Here is an 18,693-nt window from a genome sequence, read left to right as displayed (position 1 = left end):
TCCCTGAGCCTGGTTCTGGTGAACATGTGTTTCTGTTAAAAACGAGTGTTTCCTCCCCACTGTCACCAGTGTGCCTGCTCGTGGTCTGATTGTGTTTCCTCTGTAGGGTCTTTACGTACAATATTAACTGCCTGAGGTGACCGTTGTTGTGATTTGGTGCTAAGAAAAACTGAACTGAATCTGTGAAACCACTGCAGATCACTATAACACTAAACATTTCAGCCCTTTGGGGGGAGTTGTGCTTTTGTTGTGAAAATCTGTTCCTGCTCTTTTCCTCTGCAGGCATTACAACATGGTTTCCTGGATTTTGAAAGGTTCAGTGCAGAAGAATATGAACATTATGAGGTAACAGACTGCAGAGACTGTGCTACAGGTCGATATCAATGCAAACAGGACCAGGATACAGGAAGAAATAACTAACGTACGCTTGTTATTCATCCAGTTTATTTGCAGTGCTGTTAGTAACACAGTCAGGGCCAACCAAGAGCTCGTACGATGTCCAGGCCTGCCTTGGTGCACGCTGTACTTCCTCAGTTTCTCAGTTAGATTGATCCATAGCTCACCCGTCCAAGTGATAGACAGTCAGTGAAGTAAAGGTCAACAAAACTGATTTCCAATGAAAGGTAAAAGCCCGTACGTGTTCATTACTGCAGTGGTGGTATAATTAAGGTGTTCTGGATCCATGTTTTAACTGATATGTGGCTAACCTCTATCACAGTCTTTCCTTTCTTTTTGTGCTTTTAGCGAGTTGAAAATGGAGATATGAACTGGATCGTTCCGGGCAAAGTTCTGGCGTTCAGTAGCCCTCATTCTCGTGGTGAGTCAGAATCTCTAAGCTAAAAGCTAAAAGCATGCCTCCAAACCAACACCAGTGCTCACGTTGCTGGGCTGACAGAAGGCCTGTGCAGCCCCTCAGTGCCTGCACGTCCTGAAGCAGCTGAGAAGAGCTAACCTTACCCTGCTGTCTTCTGACGGCGTGCATTGTTTCCTGCTTAGTGCTGTCGTGTTGTTACGGCTGGATTAGACGAGCCTGAACCCTGCAGTGGCTCGGGGTTTCCCATGATGCACTCATGCTTCTCCATCCCTCAGCTCTTTTTACTTTCTGTGTATTTACACCACTTTGCACGTAGTTATTATTCCCCTCTGGCTCTCGTCCATCTCTTGTCCTGTTGTCCTCCCCCCACCCCGACCACATGAGGCAGATTGCGCCCCCTCCCTCAGCCTGGTTCTTGTTAAAAGGGAGTTTTTCTTTCCCGCTGTCAGCAGGTGCTTGGGGCCGTCCGATCGTTGGGTTTTCTCTGTATTTAACGTCTTTACCTTACAACATAAATCAGCTGACACTACGTCATTGAATCTTATTTTACGTTCGCATTAAAAACAGACGCTCGCTGATTGAAACGTATGACGTAACTCAGCTGTTGTTGACTCTGTCTCCAGGTTATCCCCTCCACACACCCGAGGCATACTTCTCATACTTTTGCCAAAATGACATAACGACCGTGGTTCGTCTGAACAGGACGTTGTATGATGGCAGGCGGTTTGAGGATGCAGGATTTGAGCACCACGACCTCTTCTTCCTTGATGGGACCACGCCCTCTGACCTCATCGTCAGACGCTTTCTGCATGTGTGTGAAAGTACAGACGGGGCAGTGGCGGTGCACTGTAAAGGTAGGACTGCAAGTCTTTATGTTTAATTGATGTCATTTATTTCTTTTATCTTAACTTTGTCTCTTTAAACACTCCATCCATTTACAGCTGGATTAGGCCGCACGGGCACTCTGATTGGCTGCTACCTGATGAAGCACTTCCGGTTTACTGCAGCCGAGGCGATTGCTTGGATCAGAGTCTGCAGACCTGGATCTATCATCGGTCCACAGCAAAACTTCTTAGAAGAGTGAGTTTGTGCCTCAGCTGTGACCGCTCAAACCAAACGGTCCACTTTCCATGACTCCAAAGGTCTCGGTCGGAGACAATCATTAAGCTGTAGTCCGTTCATGAAAGTACAGGAGTAATGCTGTGCACACAGACACGTCTGCAACACTTCATTAGGATAATGTCACAAAACACAAGCAGACGGCAGCTTCACCTCCAAGGTGCACGGAGAAGACAAAGATCTGACGAGGTGAAGACTCCAGTCACAGAGTATCAGGGAACCATAACGTGTTAGTGGCCTTCATCAGGGTCATTGCGTTTGTGAAGGTGTGATTGGTCCACTTGGATCTTTTTCTGTTTCCAGTCTTTTTTATTTAAACACAAGCTGTTTGACATTTTGCAATGACCCAAAAGGCGTTGGCCACTGAGTACAGCTGTTCTCTAATACTTCGAGTGTCGCTGGAGTCTTCACACAAAGCACAAGTAGATCAGGAAGGGTTTGAGGGGTCACCTTGGCCTTCAACGTCAGCAGATCTCAGTCTCATCGAGCATCTGTGAGATGTGCTGGACAAACAAGGCCCGTCTGTCCTTAGGCTGTGGCATCTATTGCTGTTAGCACACAGGATGTTTCTCCATGCTGAGGTCATGGTTGGAGCATGCTGGAAATGTTAGAAGAGAAGCAAAAGGTGGAGGTCAGGGTGGGGCATTCCCCAGGGTGCCCATGTGCAGCTGGTGGTGACTGCAGCAGTGGGAAACTGGTGGATGATGAATCGAATCGAATTTAAAAAAGCCTGAAACTGTGATACTGCTGCAGACTGCAGTCACAGTGTGCAGCTGGTTTCTCTCCTCAGCTCTGGACGCACACTTCCTCCTTACGCCACAGTAGCGCTCTGTTGCTAATGGCTACTAGCTTTGTGTGTCTACTTACACGCTAAACCAGGATGTTGAATGTTGTACCTGCTAAACGTGATATCACAGTCAGTTTGTGGCGTGTGTTTGATGTTTGTGTGCAGGAAGCAGCACAGTTTGTGGGTTCAGGGTGACGTGCATCGGTCTAAACAGAAGCTGGTCCAACAGAGACTGAGTCGGCAGCAGCAGCTGCAGCAGCAGCAGCAGCTGCAGCAGCAGCAGCAGCTGCACCGCTCTGACTCTGTGCAGGGAGGCAAACAGGAGGCAGTGTCCTCGCTGCTTTCCAGCATGGATGACCTGTCAATCAACACCGTGCTCTGCAAGTCATATAGCTTGGATGAGGTCAGCGGTGTGACTTCATAGCACCTTTTCTTAATGGTTACTGCAGAATTCAAACAGGCTACTGAGTTCCGATCACAATGTTGTGTTTTCATGCTGCTAATTGTGTCTGTGCAGAATAACTGCAAAGAAGTCAGTCTGACACAGGGAGACGAACTGAGAGCACTGAAGGGAAAACGCCCACCGAGATCAGCGTCATCCTGCTCAAGGTACCAACATCTGTAATGTAATTAATGATAGATGGTTATTGTGGTCAGTGCAAGAGACACGTAGAGAATTAGCTCAAACGCTGGAAACAAAGTTTCTATTAACAAGGAGAGATAATAGACACCAATATGTTTTTGTGGATGTCAGAAAGTACGTAAGTGACTGTTGTCGAATGCTACAAAGAACGCACGCTTTGTTTGCACGCTGTCTAACAGGCAGACCGGACTGCATGAAATCCTGCTGTGTTCTCATCTGTGCAGCGTGAATGTTGTGTGTAACCTGCTCGAGCTCATGTGTCCTTCTTTGTTCTTCGGTTAAACTGAAACCTAAATGCAACAGGAGAAGTTGTTGTCTTTTGGCGACTTTAGTTATGAGTGAGATTAAGGTTCTGGAGGTTGTCAGAGTATTCCTTCTACTGCCTGACGGTGTCCTCAGCTGGAGCCAGCAGGCCTCCATCTTTACTGTACACCGTGTTGGTGGAGCACCACTTCCCCTCCTGACGCTTTGCCAGAATCGCTCCTCCTACGCCCAAGTTTTTGCTGCAGCCGCGGCCTGAGCTGCGTTTCGATTGGCCTGCCCGCTGCCTCTGCTCTCCATCCTTGGCTGCAGCCAGACACACAATCAGTAGATAATACCTCTGCTCACTACAGTTTTTGTTTGGGTCCCTGAATCCACGGCACAAATATAGCAGATATATAAGAAGCTGCCATAGTTCAAGAAACATCTTATAAAAAGTAAATAGTTACAAATCGGGGATATGAGAGCTGCGGCAAAAAGAAACCAAAGGACGACCACGAACCAAACTCACGACGTGCCTCCGGCTTCTCCTGTAAACTAACATCACCAAACTGCTAACCTGACACAACCAAGAGCTGGGCTTCCACGGAGGTTAAATCAGGTACCTCCCACACGTCGAAGCGTGTTTGTATCTCGTCTCTTGTACAGAGTGTGAGTGCAGATGTTGATTCCTGCAGTGAGCGTAGAAATCAGAAGGATTTTTGGAGAAGTTGTTCGTTGTGCTTGTTTCTGTGAAGGATCAAGTTTTATTTGCTCTTGGATCACACACACACACAAATATGAGGTGTTCTTGTTTTCTGTGTCAGGTTAAACCTGTCCAAGACTTCACACCGCTCCATCCTCCCTCCCCCGAAGCCCTCCAAAGTCCACCTCACCCCTTCTTCTACTAAGACGCTGAGACGAAGTTCCTCTACCACCACTGCTCCGCAGATCAGGAGGTTGGTGTCTGTGCTTTTGTCCTTACTAGAAGCACATTATAATAAAACCAATGTAAAATGTGATGTGCTGATGTCTCCACAGTCCCTTCAGCCTCACGTTGTTCAGCACCAGGCCAGCACTGATTCACTGACTTCACACTTGGGACGTTCTGGTCATGAATCAGCCCAGCTGATGATGGACTCGCTGGAGACTGCATCAGCTCTCTTGCACGTTTAACCCTAGAACACTATCGCTATAAATAGTAACACAATCGCTAATGCCGGGTGATTTTTACCCGATATAATATAACCAATAAAAAGTAATCAAATATATCAAAATATGACAACACATGACAAATTAGAGTGGTCTTCTTTTACTTTCAACTGTGCCATGTCTAACAAAATGAAAGAAAAACCCTCCTAAAACAAAAGAATGACTCTGGAAAGCTGGTCTTTGGTCCACCCATTCCTGGGACATTTGAGACTTCCCTGGTGAAGGCACAGGCTCCTCGACACGCAAACAGCTGCAGGAGAGAGAAATCATGTAAATGTATTTGCTCGGGTGTAAATCACCCAGCGATAGCGTTCTCGGGTTAATAGGCTGTAAATGCTTTTTTAGCCCCAATAACTACTTTTCGTTTCGACAGAGCCAACAGTTTGTCACCACTTTAACTGGTCACGTGGCCCATTCTGTGATAACAGGGCCGACACCATAAATCATCACGTCTCTTGGGTATAGCAGGCAGGTAACTGTGAAAAACTGCGGCTGCATATTGCAGATATAACATCTGCTGGATGCTGAATGCCCCGCTGTCACAATCATTTTGCTGGAAGCAAAGGACACGTGCAGGTGGAAACACCAAACAACGCTTACAGGGGAGGTCGTGGCCCGAGGACTGAGTCAGACCATCGCCAAGAGCAGTCTGGGTGCTTCTGATAAACGGCTGCTGCCATTTGTCCATCCGAAGTTCAGAACCACAGGATGTAGACGGCCTGAAGCAACGTCTTGGTTGCGGAAACACAGACCTTTAGAAGTCGTACCAAAATCCACGCCTTAAACTTTGGCAGATCACATGATGGACCTAGCTTATTTGGCACGTTGTTGTAATGTTGTCTCCTCGTTTTCAGTACTTTAGTAACCAGGTTGGGTCAGAGAACCATAGCAAACCACATCTTTTGTAAGAGATTGGTGCACATTGTTCAAGAATTAACAACTGGACGCAAAATTGTCTTGCAAGACCAAGAGTGACACACTGCTTCTGCTACAGATGTTATTTATATTCTCCCAGATTTCATCGATAAAGTATGACAAACTTATATTTGTTGGTCTGTTAATGTTCTAATGATGCAGAGCGAGGGACACAAAGCCACGACGTGCTTATAATGCACTGTGAAAGCCTCTGAGCACACATGCTGGCAATGAAAGAGGAAATCAGTAAAATGAAGACAGAGATTCTGATGTTTCACGTCAGACTGAACACGGCACGCACACTTTATTTCACAGGTCATTCACATTCATGCACTGGATTTGTCAACAGGACTTTATCATACATAAAGCAAACTCACTATGTTCAGCTTTGCACTATTTCTTTCTTGCAGTAAAATTCTTAACATGCAAATGATGTTCAGCTTTGAGCGTGTTGTTGCTGTCATGCTTTCCTGTATCTGACTGTGTGACAGCAGCTCAGATGTGCTGTCTGATTGGTAGTTTACTCCAAAGGAGGGAAACCAGCTAATGCTAGTGTGAAGTGCTAAAATCAACAATAAAGTCCAAGTAATGACGAGATAATGACTCATGCTTCTCTTTGTTATCATCACACTGTCATTGTGTCATAACCTTCACTGAAAGTCACCTGACACTGCTGTGGGATGCTGTGGGACGCTGTGGGACGCTGTGGGATGCTGTGGGACGCTGTGGGACGCTGTGGGATGCTGTGGGACGCTGTGGGATGCTGTGGGACGCTGTGGGACGCTGTGGGATGCTGTGTGATGCTGTGGGATGCCGTGGGACGCTGTGTGATGCTGTGGGATGCTGTGGGACGCTGTGGGATGCTGTGGGACGCTGTGGGACGCTGTGGGATGCTGTGGGACGCTGTGGGATGCTGTGGGACGCTGTGGGACGCCGTGGGACGCTGTGGGATGCTGTGGGACGCTGTGGGACGCTGTGGGACGCTGTGGGATGCCGTGGGACGCTGTGTGATGCTGTGGGATGCCGTGGGACGCTGTGTGATGCTGTGGGATGCCGTGGGACGCAGTGGGATGCTGTGGGATGCCGTGGGACGCAGTGGGATGCTGTGGGATGCCGTGGGATGCTGTGGGATGCTGTGGGACGCTGTGGGATGCTGTGGGACGCAGTGTGATGCTGTGGGATGCCGTGGGACGCTGTGGGACGCTGTGGGATGCTGTGGGACGCTGTGTGATGCTGTGGGATGCCGTGGGATGCTGTGGGATGCCGTGGGATGCTGTGGGATGCTGTGGGATGCTAAGACTGTGGATTCCATGTCCTTGGTATCATTTGGGGAATTTAATGACCAAAACATCAGAAATAACTGAGGCGACTCTATAAGGGAATCCCCTCTGTTGACACTGTACTGAGTCAAAAGTATAAGGAACTGAGCTACATGGATTACCTGCACATACACTGACCTACGTATATGAAACAGTACTGTACCATATATGTATAACAGGGCCTCTTAAACTAAAAGTACTTAAACTCATACTGTTCGCAGATGACACCAACATATTTTTCAGTAGCGATGATTATACTGATCTTGTAATGACTGTAAACAGGGAGCTAAAATTAATAAAAAAATGGATGGACATAAATAAATTATCATTAAATATAAATAAAACTAATGCAATGTTTTTTGGTAATTTTAAATATAATATAGAATTACCAATTATCATTGAAGGTGTACCAATTGATAATGTGAGTGAAAACAAATTTTTGGGAGTTATAATTGATAACAAAATTTCATGGAAACCCCACGTCAGACACATAAAAACCAAAATTTCTAGAAGCCTCGCAGTTTTGAACAAAGTGAAACCATACCTTGATAAAGATGCACTTCGTACTCTGTACTGTACCCTGGTTCTTCCATATCTTACATATTGTGTGGAAGTGTGGGGAAATAAAAATACAACTAATCCATTAGTCACAGTACAGAAACGAGCACTGCGTATTATTCACAAGGCTGGTTATCTAGATCATACTCACAAATTCTTTCTTCAGGCAAAGTTACTTAAATTCCAGGATCTGGTTAATTACAATACATCCATAATTTTGTATAAAGCTTTTACTAAACTTTTACCGGCAAATTTACAAACTAGATTTGAAATTCGAGAAAAGGTTTATAATGTGAGAGGCTTTGGAGAATTCAAATTACCCAGAACTCGAACAACCCGTAAAGGCTTTTGTGTGTCTGTATGTGGTGTGAAAATCTGGAACAGTCTGAGTTTACAATTGAAACAATGCAAAAATATTCATAGATTTAAATTTCTCTACAAACAGTTGGTCTGGTCACAGTATACTCAATGATGGGTTTTAGTGTGCTCTGTAATGTCTGTCCTCTTACCATTGCTGGTATGGATTCCAAAATAAAAAATAAAAAATAAAGTGTGCGTATGTATGTACATATATGTACTTGTGTGTGTAGATATATATGTATGTATATGTATGTGTGTCTGTTACTTGTAGTTATTACTGCCTGTTACCTGTGGTAATGCAATTCATAATTTATATATTCTGTATTCAGTTATGAAGGCTCTAATTGTTGGTTGCAAGCTGCCGTTTAGATGCTTGTATGTGCCCGGGGCTGTTGATGGGTCTGTATGCAATGATGGGCGTAGCTGCGGGAAGTTTATTGTTTTTTTTTGTTGATGAGTGAGTATAGGGGTGGGATTTAATAAGTTTTCTTCGTCCCACTCCTTTTTCAGGCAAGTTTTGTTTTTTGTTTTGTGTATTTTATGTTCAATATAGGTATTTGTTGTGCCTGAAAATGAATAAATGAATGAATGAATGAATGAAAATCCTGGCTGTATCCTTACTGTAGTTAAGTTAAATACGTCCTCTATAGTCTCCAAATCATTGTCTGATTGGGACACTTATATTTGTTGGTCTGTTAATGTTCTAATGATGCAGAGCAGGGGACACACATATATATATATATACACACACAAAAAAAAAACAAACACCCAGCACGCCCCTGCGGGCGGTTTATCCTTCAAGCTCGGGTCCTCTACCAGAGGCCTGGGAGCTTGAGGGTCCTGCGCAGTATCTTAGCTGTTCCCAGGACTGCACTCTTCTGGACAGAGATCTCCGATGTTTTTCCCGGGATCTGCTGGAGCCACTCGCCTAGCTTGGGAGTCACCGCACCTAGTGCTCCGATTACCACGGGGACCACCGTTACCTTCACCCTCCACATCCTCTCGAGCTCTTCTCTGAGCCCTTGGTATTTCTCCAGCTTCTCGTGTTCCTTCTTCCTGATATTGCTGTCATTCGGAACCGCTACATCGATCACTATGGCCGTCTTCTTCTGTTTGTCTACCACCACTATGTCCGGTTGGTTAGCCACCACCATTTTGTCCGTCTGTATCTGGAAGTCCCACAGGATCTTAGCTCGGTAATTCTTCACCACCCTTGGGGGCATCTCCCATTTTGACCTCGGGACTTCCAGGTTATACTCGGCACAGATGTTCCTGTACACTATGCCGGCCACTTGGTTATGGCGTTCCATGTATGCCTTGCCTGCTAGCATCTTGCACCCTGCTGTTATGTGCTGGATAGTCTCTGGGGCATCTTTACACAGCCTGCACCTGGGGTCTTGCCGGGTGTGATAGACCCCAGCCTCTATGGATCTTGTACTCAGAGCTTGTTCTTGTGCTGCCATGATTAGTGCCTCTGTGCTGTCTTTCAGTCCAGCTTTGTCCAGCCACTGGTAGGATTTCTGGATATCAGCCACCTCCTCTATCTGCCGGTGGTACATACCGTGCAGGGGCCTGTCCTTCCATGATGGTTCCTCGTCTCCCTCCTCTTTCTTGGGTTTCTGCTGCCTGAGGTGTTCACTGAGCACTCGGTCAGTTGGGGCCATCTTCCCAATGTATTCTTGGATGTTCGTTGTCTCATCCTGGACTGTGGTGCTGACACTCACCAGTCCCCGGCCCCCTTCCTTCCGCTTAGCGTACAGCCTCAGGGTGCTGGACTTGGGGTGAAACCCTCCATGCATGGTAAGGAGCTTTCTTGTCTTTATGTCAGTGGCTTCTATCTCTTCCTTTGGCCAGCTTATTACCCCAGCAGGGTACCTGATCACGGGCAGGGCGTACGTGTTGATGGCCCGGATCTTGTTCTTACCATTCAGCTGACTCCTCAGGACTTGCCTGACCCTCTGCAGGTACTTGGTGGTTGCAGCCTTTCTAGCGGCCTCTTCATGGTTCCCATTTGCCTGCGGGATCCCCAGGTACTTGTAATTGTCCTCTATGTCTGCAATGTTGCCTTCTGGTAGTTCAATCCCCTCAGTTCTGACTACCTTCCCTCTCTTTGTTACCATCCGACTACACTTCTCCAGTCCGAACGACATTCCAATGTCATTGCTGTATAGCCTGGTAGTGTGGATCAGTGAATCGATGTCTCGTTCACTCTTGGCATACAGCTTGATGTCATCCATGTACAGGAGGTGGCTGACAACTGCTCCGTTCCGTAGTCTGTATCCGTAGCCAGTCTTGTTAATGATCTCACTGAAGGGGTTCAGGCCTATGCAGAACAGCAGTGGGGACAGAGCATCTCCTTGGTAGATCCCGCACTTGATGGTGACTTGTGCTATGGGCTTGGAGTTGGCCTCTAGTGTTGTACGCCACATCCCCATTGAGTTCCTGATGAAGGCTCTTAGGGTCCCATTGATCTTGTACAATTCTAGGCATTCCAGTATCCAGCTGTGGGGCATTGAGTCATAGGCCTTCTTGTAATCAATCCAGGCAGTGCACAGGTTGGTCAGTCTGGTCTTGCAGTCTCGGCTGATTGTTCTGTCTACCAGTAGCTGGTGTTTTGCACCTCTGGTATTCTTGCCAATTCCTTTCTGTGTCCCGCTCATGTATTGACCCATGTGCCTGTTCATCTTAGCAGATATGATGCCTGACAGGAGCTTCCATGTAGTACTGAGGCAGGTTATTGGTCGGTAGTTGGAGGGGACCGGTCCCTTCTTGGGGTCCTTGGGGATCAGGACCGTCCGGCCTTCAGTTAGCCATTCCGGGTGTCTCTCGTTAACTAGCAGCTGGTTCATTTGTGCTGCCAGACGCTCGTGGAGTGCAGTCAGCTTCTTCAGCCAGTAGGCGTGAACCATGTCGGGCCCTGGTGCTGTCCAACTCTTCATACTGGAGACCCTTTCTTGGATATCTGCCACTGTGATGGTTACTGGACCCTGTTCAGGGAGGTCGCTGTGGTCTGCCCTCAGATCCTCTAGCCACTGAGCATTGCCGTTATGGGTTGCATCCTTCTCCCATATGCTCTTCCAGTATTGCTCCGTCTCCAGCCTTGGTGGTGCTATTCTCTTATTGTTCCCTTGCCACTGAGAGTACACCTTTGCTGGTTCTGTGGAGAACAGCTGGTTTATTCTCCTGCCTTCTATCTCTCTGGTGTACCTCCTCAAGCGGCTGGCCAAGGCTGTGAGTCTTTGCTTGGCAGTTTCCAAGGCCTCAGGTATGGACAGCTTGCTGTATTTCTTAGGCACCTTATTTGTCGCACCTTTCTGCAACTCCGTTAGTTGGCTAACTTCCTTCCGTGCTACTTTGATCTTGCCCTCTAGCCTCCTTCTCCATGGAGGGTACTGCCCCTTGTGGCTGTTCAACTTGTAGCCAAGCATCTCACTGATCACTGCTGCCGTATTGTAGATCAGCTTGTTAGTGTCGGTAACCGTGGTTGTAGGTATTGCCCGTAGTGCTGCATTAACATCATCTAGCAGACCTTCTGAGGGTACTTCACGTAATCTTGGTAACTTGGTAACTGACCTACGTATATGAAACAGTACTGTACCATATATGTATAACAGGGCCTCTTAAACTAAAATCCTGGCTGTATCCTTACTGTAGTTAAGTTAAATACGTCCTCTATAGTCTCCAAATCATTGTCTGCTTGGGACACTTATATTTGTTGGTCTGTTAATGTTCTAATGATGCAGAGCAGGGGACACACATATATATATATATACACACATATATATATGTATATATATGAGTATATATGAGTATGCATTTGAAGTACACTTCAAATTGGGACAGCCGTCGTCGCGTGGCGGTGACGTAATCGCACTTAAAATGTGTACTTCAAGCGTGCAGACCCTGAATTGGGACACAGCCTCAGTGTTTCAGTCATAAAAACACTTCCTGTCTCCGCGGGGGCCCATCACGTATAGGTGTAACGGAGAAACAGCCAATCAAATCGCAGCTTTTCAGGCATTGGAAAAAAAAAGATTGTTTTTTACACTGAACTGTCTGAGCGCGGGTTCGAGTCCTGGTTGGGACAAAGGTTGTGTTACATTATCAAAAGTTAAACACCATTTTCAATCTACTTATTGTGGATAACATTTATTTTTTAATTTTTAGTTCATTATCATTTTATTTATATTATATAGCGTTATGGCCTGTGGAGCAATTTTTCTGCACCTATACTGTCACAAAGTGCATAACTCAGACTAAACTGTATCATCACAGTCTTGAGATGATACATAGCAGACATATAGTCTACAATTATGGAGACATCCAACTTTTAATACAAAGACTAAAGCTAAAACTATAATACAGATACATTCTGATGACATAGAACATGAAGCTTATACATAATTTCAATAAGGCATGTCTGTGATAAATCATCTGTCTGCTTCCTGGTGGCTGTTAGTTTATGTCTATTCATTTTCCAGCACAAACTCAGTACTGACATCGTTGCTTTATTCCAGTCATGCTCTTGCCAGCCTCCACTCTGCATGCTTTAAATCGGTTGCTCTTCTGCATTTCAGATCTGCAGCCATGCAGCCCGCCTCCTCTCCTTTCTCCTCCTCACCGTGGTCACTCAGAGCCCTGTCCCAGCCTCCATCTTCATCTTCATTACTATCAGCATGTTGACTCTGGGGTGGTGGTTGTGCAACATCCTGTCACTGCTGGGATTCTTTCTGCTATGATGGCTCATAACTGCCAAACAGTTACATTTATTTCTGTATCTCAATAAATCATGTTGAGTTTTTCCACGTGATCTCTCCTTATTGAATTACTTTTGTAGATAAGCTTCAAGCTAGCAAGCAACAATACCTACATCAAATATATTATCACCAGAAGTGAGAAAGTGTCTGCAGCTCCAGCTGTGCTGCATGTATTAAAGATAACGTCAGACATTGTGTGGGGGTCATGTCTGACACAGGCTGTACAGTCACACAGATAAAAGACAGCAGTCATGTTTCTAATAATATAAATGAAAACAGAAAGATTATGAAGATAAAAGCTGTGAGACTGCTCTAGGATGACTTGTTATCATTACATGAAGTGATTTAGAAATAATATGTAAGCTTTCAGGGCAGCGCTCACAACTTATTTAAACTGATTACCTGATGGGGAGCACACACAGATATAGAAACATATAGGTGAACTCTAAGAAGAAAACTGTGTTGATATTTTTGCAGAAAACTATTTATTTACACTTTTATATTTACAATCAGTTTATATTTATAGAAACAAAAGAAACATTCACAACTAGAACAAAACTGTCTTATATACAAAATCAACTGTTTCTCCCTTATTTACTGTTTTCTTCCACCATACAGCCAGCATACAACCATGCTATTAGAGGAACATCACTGGAACGTGGCCAGAACACACAAAAACAAGAACAAGACAATATATAAAAGTTCAAGTTCAGGCTCAGCTTTGCAGAGAAAACAATTGTACTCCAGTTCTGAAACCTTTCATTTGAAAACCTGTTTGCTCCTGAAGATCCTCTGGGTGTGGACCCTGCTGCTGCTGCCACAGTGACTAGTTATGCAGAGACAGAGGCATATGAGACAGAAACAGACTTAGCCATTATCACGTCTGACATGTAGTAATAACGCAGTACTTACAGCTCTGCATGTGTACTTTTACAGGTGAGATGCTCGGCATTGTGTCCTCCAGGTTTTCATCCTCATCCATCCCTGTGATGGAGGCAACAATTAGACAAATATGTACTGAATTTATATTTCATGTCAACAATGTTATTAAAATATTATTAAAACAACTTACCAAGAGGTTGTTTAGTTGGGGCGTTTGTAGTAGCAGGCGCAGACTGCTACTTCTTCCGCAGGCACTGCTGCAGCTCATGCAGCCGTGTTCCTTGACTGCAGCTCTTCCTCATGATAAGGTCTGCATAGCCGTCACCTCTGCCGTCCCAAATCTCCTTCCAGGTGCTCTTGGCTCGTGAGCCAAAGCCAACCAGCTGATCATCCTCAGAGGCTTCTGCAGCAACACTTACTCTGCTGGTCTCGTAGCTCAGAAGAGTTTTTATCTCTGCAAAGCTGAGGGCTTACTGTACAAATGAATGCAAGCTCTCCTTGCCATGCCCTTCTTCCACAGAGGTCCCTGCAGCCTCTTGCTTCTGGAGATCTTTGATCAGGTACATGGTGTCCCCGACATCATTCTCCAGAAGCCACCGGAAAGATTTCCCTTTATATTTTCCAAACTGCAGGATGTACTCTCCCTGCACTTCCTTCATGTCAGAGGCATCCCCTCCTCTCTGATAGATGACAGTCAGAGCATCGTCCTCCCTCACAGGTGCAGACTTGTCCTGAAGCTTGGGGTCATTTTTAATCCTTCGAGCTTCTTTTGACGAGTCCTGGAGAAGGTATCCAAGTGGCCCCTTGTGGAACGCCACAGAGATTTTCCCTGGATATGGCGCAACTTTCTTCTGCATCTTGACATGCAGTGAAAAAAGAAACAATTATATTAAACAAAATTGATTCCAAACACAAACAAAGACATTCCAGGTTATAATCTTGCTGCTGGGTTTAGACAGCAGGATGCAGGAGAACAATAACGAGACACAATTTGAAAGAACATTGACAACATTTGTGATAAAAGTGTTTTTTACTCCAGGTATAACAAACTGTTCTGTCTGTAAATAAAAACCTTTCATGGTTGAATGATTATTGGCATATCTGCAAAATTTGTGGTAACTGCTTAGTAGTCATGGCACATAAGAATTGCTGGTAGATTCCCGCGCGGGAGCCTGGGATTGTTTAGCTAAACGGCCTAAACCGTTTCTCTATGGTAGTGCTAAACCACTACGGGTGTAATATACTTTTGGCCACTACGGTCTTCCGGCGCTGTTGCGAGTTTGAGATGCGGCGGCACTTTTAAAAAATCTCCTCTTTTACGTTTCGGGAGAGAAAATAAGTAACTCAACGCTCGCAACACATCCCAACGCTCCTCATTCATTGATCAAAGGTAAGAAACGTCGTTTGAAATAAGAGTAAACCAACAGAATACATTTACAGGTGTATATTACAGGTAATAGGTGTGTTGCGATTGCATTTACGAAGCATCCATCGGTCAGTGGTTACACTGAAATCATGCAGTTTGTGCTTTGACCTCCAGAGGGCGACAAATCAGCACAGACAGAGAGCTCCATTCAAACTTTGCTGCCATCAGGAATAATTCTTCAAATATAATCATCAGTGTTTGAGCAGTTCTGATATCAGGGACAATCTAGACATGTGTGACAATACTGAACGTGTCACATGACACACCTTAAACATCATGTGATCCACTCTCAGTCTGCACTTTCATTCATGACTTCAACAGGTTGAAATGAGCTTTGAACAAACATCAGTTCAGTGCTGAAATATTCAAACGCTGCAGGAAGAAGAACAACAAAGTGATGACAGATGTTTGTGCTTCAAACTGGAAAACCAGCAGAAATAAATCACAGCCTGCCAGAGGTTTAGGAGTTTCTGAGGTGCACCTGAACGCAGCATAGTGTTTCAAAGCCCCTGATTGTCTTCAAACGCCGCATTAGGCTGAAAGTTTACTTTCACTTCCTGAACTTCGTGGAGTGGCGCTTGTTGTTGGTGTGTGAAGAAACTGTAAGTTTGCTTTGTTTCCTCCTTTAACAGTTTGTCTTTAGGAACTTTACTGTTTGTTCAGCTCATGTTTGAGTTCTTCACACAACAAACTGTGTGTGTTTGTATTAAAGTCAGTGTGTAATGTTTCCTGGCTAACATCAGCTGTGTGCAGCTTAGTTCAGCACAAATCTGCCGCTCCATAGTTCACGGTAACGGACTCACAGCTGGACCAACGAGGCCGAGTGTGTCCGCCACTCTGAGCTACGTTCGTGTTTGTGTGCTTGTAGTTTGTACTTTGTGAGTTCACTCAGAGGACGCAGCGTACGTGATGACGTCACAGCCCTTTACCTCCTTTACTGTCACTGTGATTAATATTTACACACCACACGAGACACCTGACAGCATGCTAACGCTAAGCTAAAGCTAAGCTAACGCTAAGCTAGCCAAGAACCCAGAGTGATGTTAAAGCTGAGTAAACACTGACCCCAGACCAGCACCGTGATAAAGTGAGCTGCTGCTGCTGAACCTGAACAGGTAACAAAGTGATGAGCAGTCAGGCTGCAGGTTTCTACCTGTTCATGTTTCCACAGTAGAATCACTTTGAAGTGTCTTTGTGCTGTTTCATCTTTGATTTGTGTTCATAAACACTCAGAGAAACATCACGTGACCTCATCAGGATCTGTGTTGGTGTGTGGGGCTGTACCTCAGCTTTAGATTATGGTGATTATGAGACAGTGTTTCAGCTCATTTTACACAGTAACATGAAAGTACTGTTATGAGGAGTAATGACGTAACATACTCCATTACTTTTAATTAAAGTGTTCTGTGTAATATGTGTAATAATGACTTTTTTGAGTAACTTCATCTCTGTCAATAACAACATTCATACGTGGAATAAAACCACATCAGTGGATCATTGCTGGAGCTGCCTGGACTTCAGTCTTCAGCATCTCAACCAACAGCATCGACATGCTGCTCCAGATGTCTGTGCTCCAGATGTTTGTGCTCCAGATTAGGGCTGGGCGATATGACCCAAAATTCATATCTCGATATTTTTTAGCTGGATGGCGATATAAGATATATATCTCGATTTTTTTTTTTAAGCCATAAAGTAAGAACAAAAAGAGAGTTCTTAGTCAAAGCTGTGTCCCAGATGTCACACAGGCACTTTTATTAACATACAGCACAGATGTACATGAAAAATTACTCAAAATTAAATTATGAGCATTTATTAAATAATAATGCTCCATAAATAAAAGAAAACAAGGTTGTTTTTGTGCTAAACAAAGAGCTCACAATTGTACAGTCAAAATGTAAACTAAAAGACGCCGAGCACAATAACAAAGACAGATTTCACAGCTGCTCTGTTCCCAACTTGTACTGTGTGACTGACAGCCTGGAGTTTGAAATCCGCTTCATAACCACGTCTCTTACAGGTGCCATTTATGGTCCTTATACACACACAATACGGTAATATTACGTTGATGGACAGTACGTATCACTCCGCGAAGCTCCTCGGTAGCCGTAATGCGCCGACAATCCATCAAGCGGTGCAGCTCCGTAGCTTACCAAAGTCGTACTAAAACATTTTTGACAGATTGCTGAGCGCCGTGTTCCACATAAAATCGGTTCGCGGCCATCGAGCACAACCAGAATTCATACATAAGGCGCGCTGTCAACTTTTGAGAAAATGAAAGGACTTTAGGGTTAGCGCTGTTAGCTCGTTAGCATGTTTAGCTCGTTAGCACGTTGACGCCGTCCAGCCCCACGCACGGGGCGATGCGCAGTAACTCGTTAACGGAGATTTGCCGTGTCCGTCTTGTCGCTGCCTGCACGTGAAGCGATGGGGGAGGAGGGGGAGTTGTCTTCAGTGAAGGCGAGGCGGAGTAACGTTGCTTAGAGACAAAAGTGGACGAAAGAGAGGCAAACTTGCGGCTCCACAACTATAATTATAACGTAACATAGACTATATCGATATAAAGGATATTGTCACATCTTATATCTCGTATAAAAATATATCGATATGTTTTAAAAACTCGATATATCGCCTAGCTCTACTCCAGATGTCTGTGCTCCAGATGTCTGTGCTCCAGATGTCTGTGCTCCAGATGTTTGTGCTCAAGATGATCAGACTCACAGTTTCATCCTTGAAATAAGTGTTTATATTGTTGACCCACCATTGATCATGATCAGTGGTGGGTCAGCGACATGCTTTCTTTCCGTCTCAGGTTTAAATATCTGGGACTCTCCACCGTTTGGTTTTAAAACTGAAGAAGCTTCTCGGATGAAACGTCTTCCAGAAACTTAAAGACGTCTCTTTTCTTTCCAAGCTCCTTAGATCACATGACCTGGATGACTGAACCTACAGACATATTGACCTGGTTTCTAGGTCACATGACAGGTCAGAGGTCAGCGACTGTAACTCGGTTACTCCTGTTAATGTGAACTCACTGAGTGTTTGTGGTTTACCTCTCAGACTGACTGAAGATGATGATGGAGGAAGAGGAGGACAGAGCAGAGTCTGCAGGGTCCAGCTGTCCGTCTGTGAGGAGTGACCGGTCCAAAGTTGATCCTCCAGACTTCAGTGGTGAACCTGGAGCAACGAGGTCAGAGAGCTGTGATGACTCCTTTACATGTTTGTGTTTCCTGGATAAATATGACCTGAAACATCCTCAGATTGTTACAAAGATTCATTAAAAAGAAAACAATGAAAGAGAAAAGATCCAAATGTTCGACTTGGTCATTTGCTGTTTGAGGACAGTGATGCTCATATCTGTGGGGAAAGTGTGACCTGAGTGGGTTCATGTTTGTCTTTAAAGAACAGCTCTGATGCTCTTTGTGTCTGATCTGTTAAACAGTCTGAGAGGTCACACAGAGACCCAGCAGCTAAAGCCTGGATCATACTGGCTGCTGTTACTCCATCAGGACAACACTGAACCACAGTGCTGTTCATGGAAATCAGTGCAGCTTTACACTGTATCACCAAAGTACTGACTCGTCTGCCTTCACACACATGTAAACTTGAGTGACATCATATTCTGAGTCCACAGCATTTATGGTAAATGGTAAATGGCCTGTGT

The 18,693-nt window shown here is 45.0% G+C and overlaps 2 protein-coding genes and 1 long non-coding RNA gene across 10 annotated transcripts in view; 2 read left to right on the top strand and 1 right to left on the bottom strand.

Annotated features, from left to right (window-relative positions):
* The window catches only part of LOC309693622 (dual specificity protein phosphatase CDC14AB-like), a 22,725-nt gene extending 9,965 nt beyond the window's left edge, over positions 1 to 12,760 (top strand). For 2 of the 3 annotated variants that reach the window (XM_082513036.1, XM_082513034.1), the window contains 8 exons: positions 283 to 345; positions 745 to 817; positions 1,438 to 1,668; positions 1,756 to 1,894; positions 2,886 to 3,123; positions 3,238 to 3,329; positions 4,431 to 4,562; positions 12,545 to 12,760. In XM_082513036.1, coding sequence (XP_082369162.1) covers positions 283 to 345; positions 745 to 817; positions 1,438 to 1,668; positions 1,756 to 1,894; positions 2,886 to 3,123; positions 3,238 to 3,329; positions 4,431 to 4,562; positions 12,545 to 12,650 — 1,074 coding nt within the window. In that variant the 3' untranslated portion in view covers positions 12,651 to 12,760. Of the gene's footprint in view, positions 1 to 282; positions 346 to 744; positions 818 to 1,437; positions 1,669 to 1,755; positions 1,895 to 2,885; positions 3,124 to 3,237; positions 3,330 to 4,430; positions 4,563 to 4,644; positions 6,023 to 12,544 lie in introns of those variants that run through there. The other variant, XM_082513035.1, reaches the window with a different exon arrangement.
* Positions 12,761 to 13,174: 414 nt separating this feature from the next.
* LOC309693342 lies at positions 13,175 to 14,801 on the bottom strand. Its single transcript, XR_014272629.1, has 3 exons — positions 13,797 to 14,801; positions 13,637 to 13,708; positions 13,175 to 13,550 (listed from the first exon to the last, which is right to left on the bottom strand). It is a non-coding gene; the product is annotated as an uncharacterized lncRNA (long non-coding RNA).
* A 98-nt stretch (positions 14,802 to 14,899) lies between these two features.
* LOC309693615 (protein NLRC3-like) overlaps positions 14,900 to 18,693 on the top strand; it is a 28,493-nt gene continuing 24,699 nt past the window's right edge. For 2 of the 6 annotated variants that reach the window (XM_082513014.1, XM_082513009.1), the window contains exons 1-2: positions 15,569 to 15,634; positions 18,090 to 18,219. In XM_082513014.1, the coding sequence (XP_082369140.1) occupies positions 18,101 to 18,219 (119 nt within the window). In that variant the 5' untranslated portion in view covers positions 15,569 to 15,634; positions 18,090 to 18,100. Of the gene's footprint in view, positions 14,997 to 15,568; positions 15,635 to 17,943; positions 18,015 to 18,089; positions 18,220 to 18,693 lie in introns of those variants that run through there. The other 4 variants (XM_082513011.1, XM_082513010.1, XM_082513012.1 and 1 more) reach the window with 4 other exon arrangements.

Source organism: Aulonocara stuartgranti, assembly GCF_965226115.1.
Source record: "Aulonocara stuartgranti genome assembly, chromosome: 18".
NCBI lineage: Eukaryota > Metazoa > Chordata > Actinopteri > Cichliformes > Cichlidae > Aulonocara > Aulonocara stuartgranti.
This window is presented reverse-complemented; position numbering and strand designations above follow the sequence as displayed.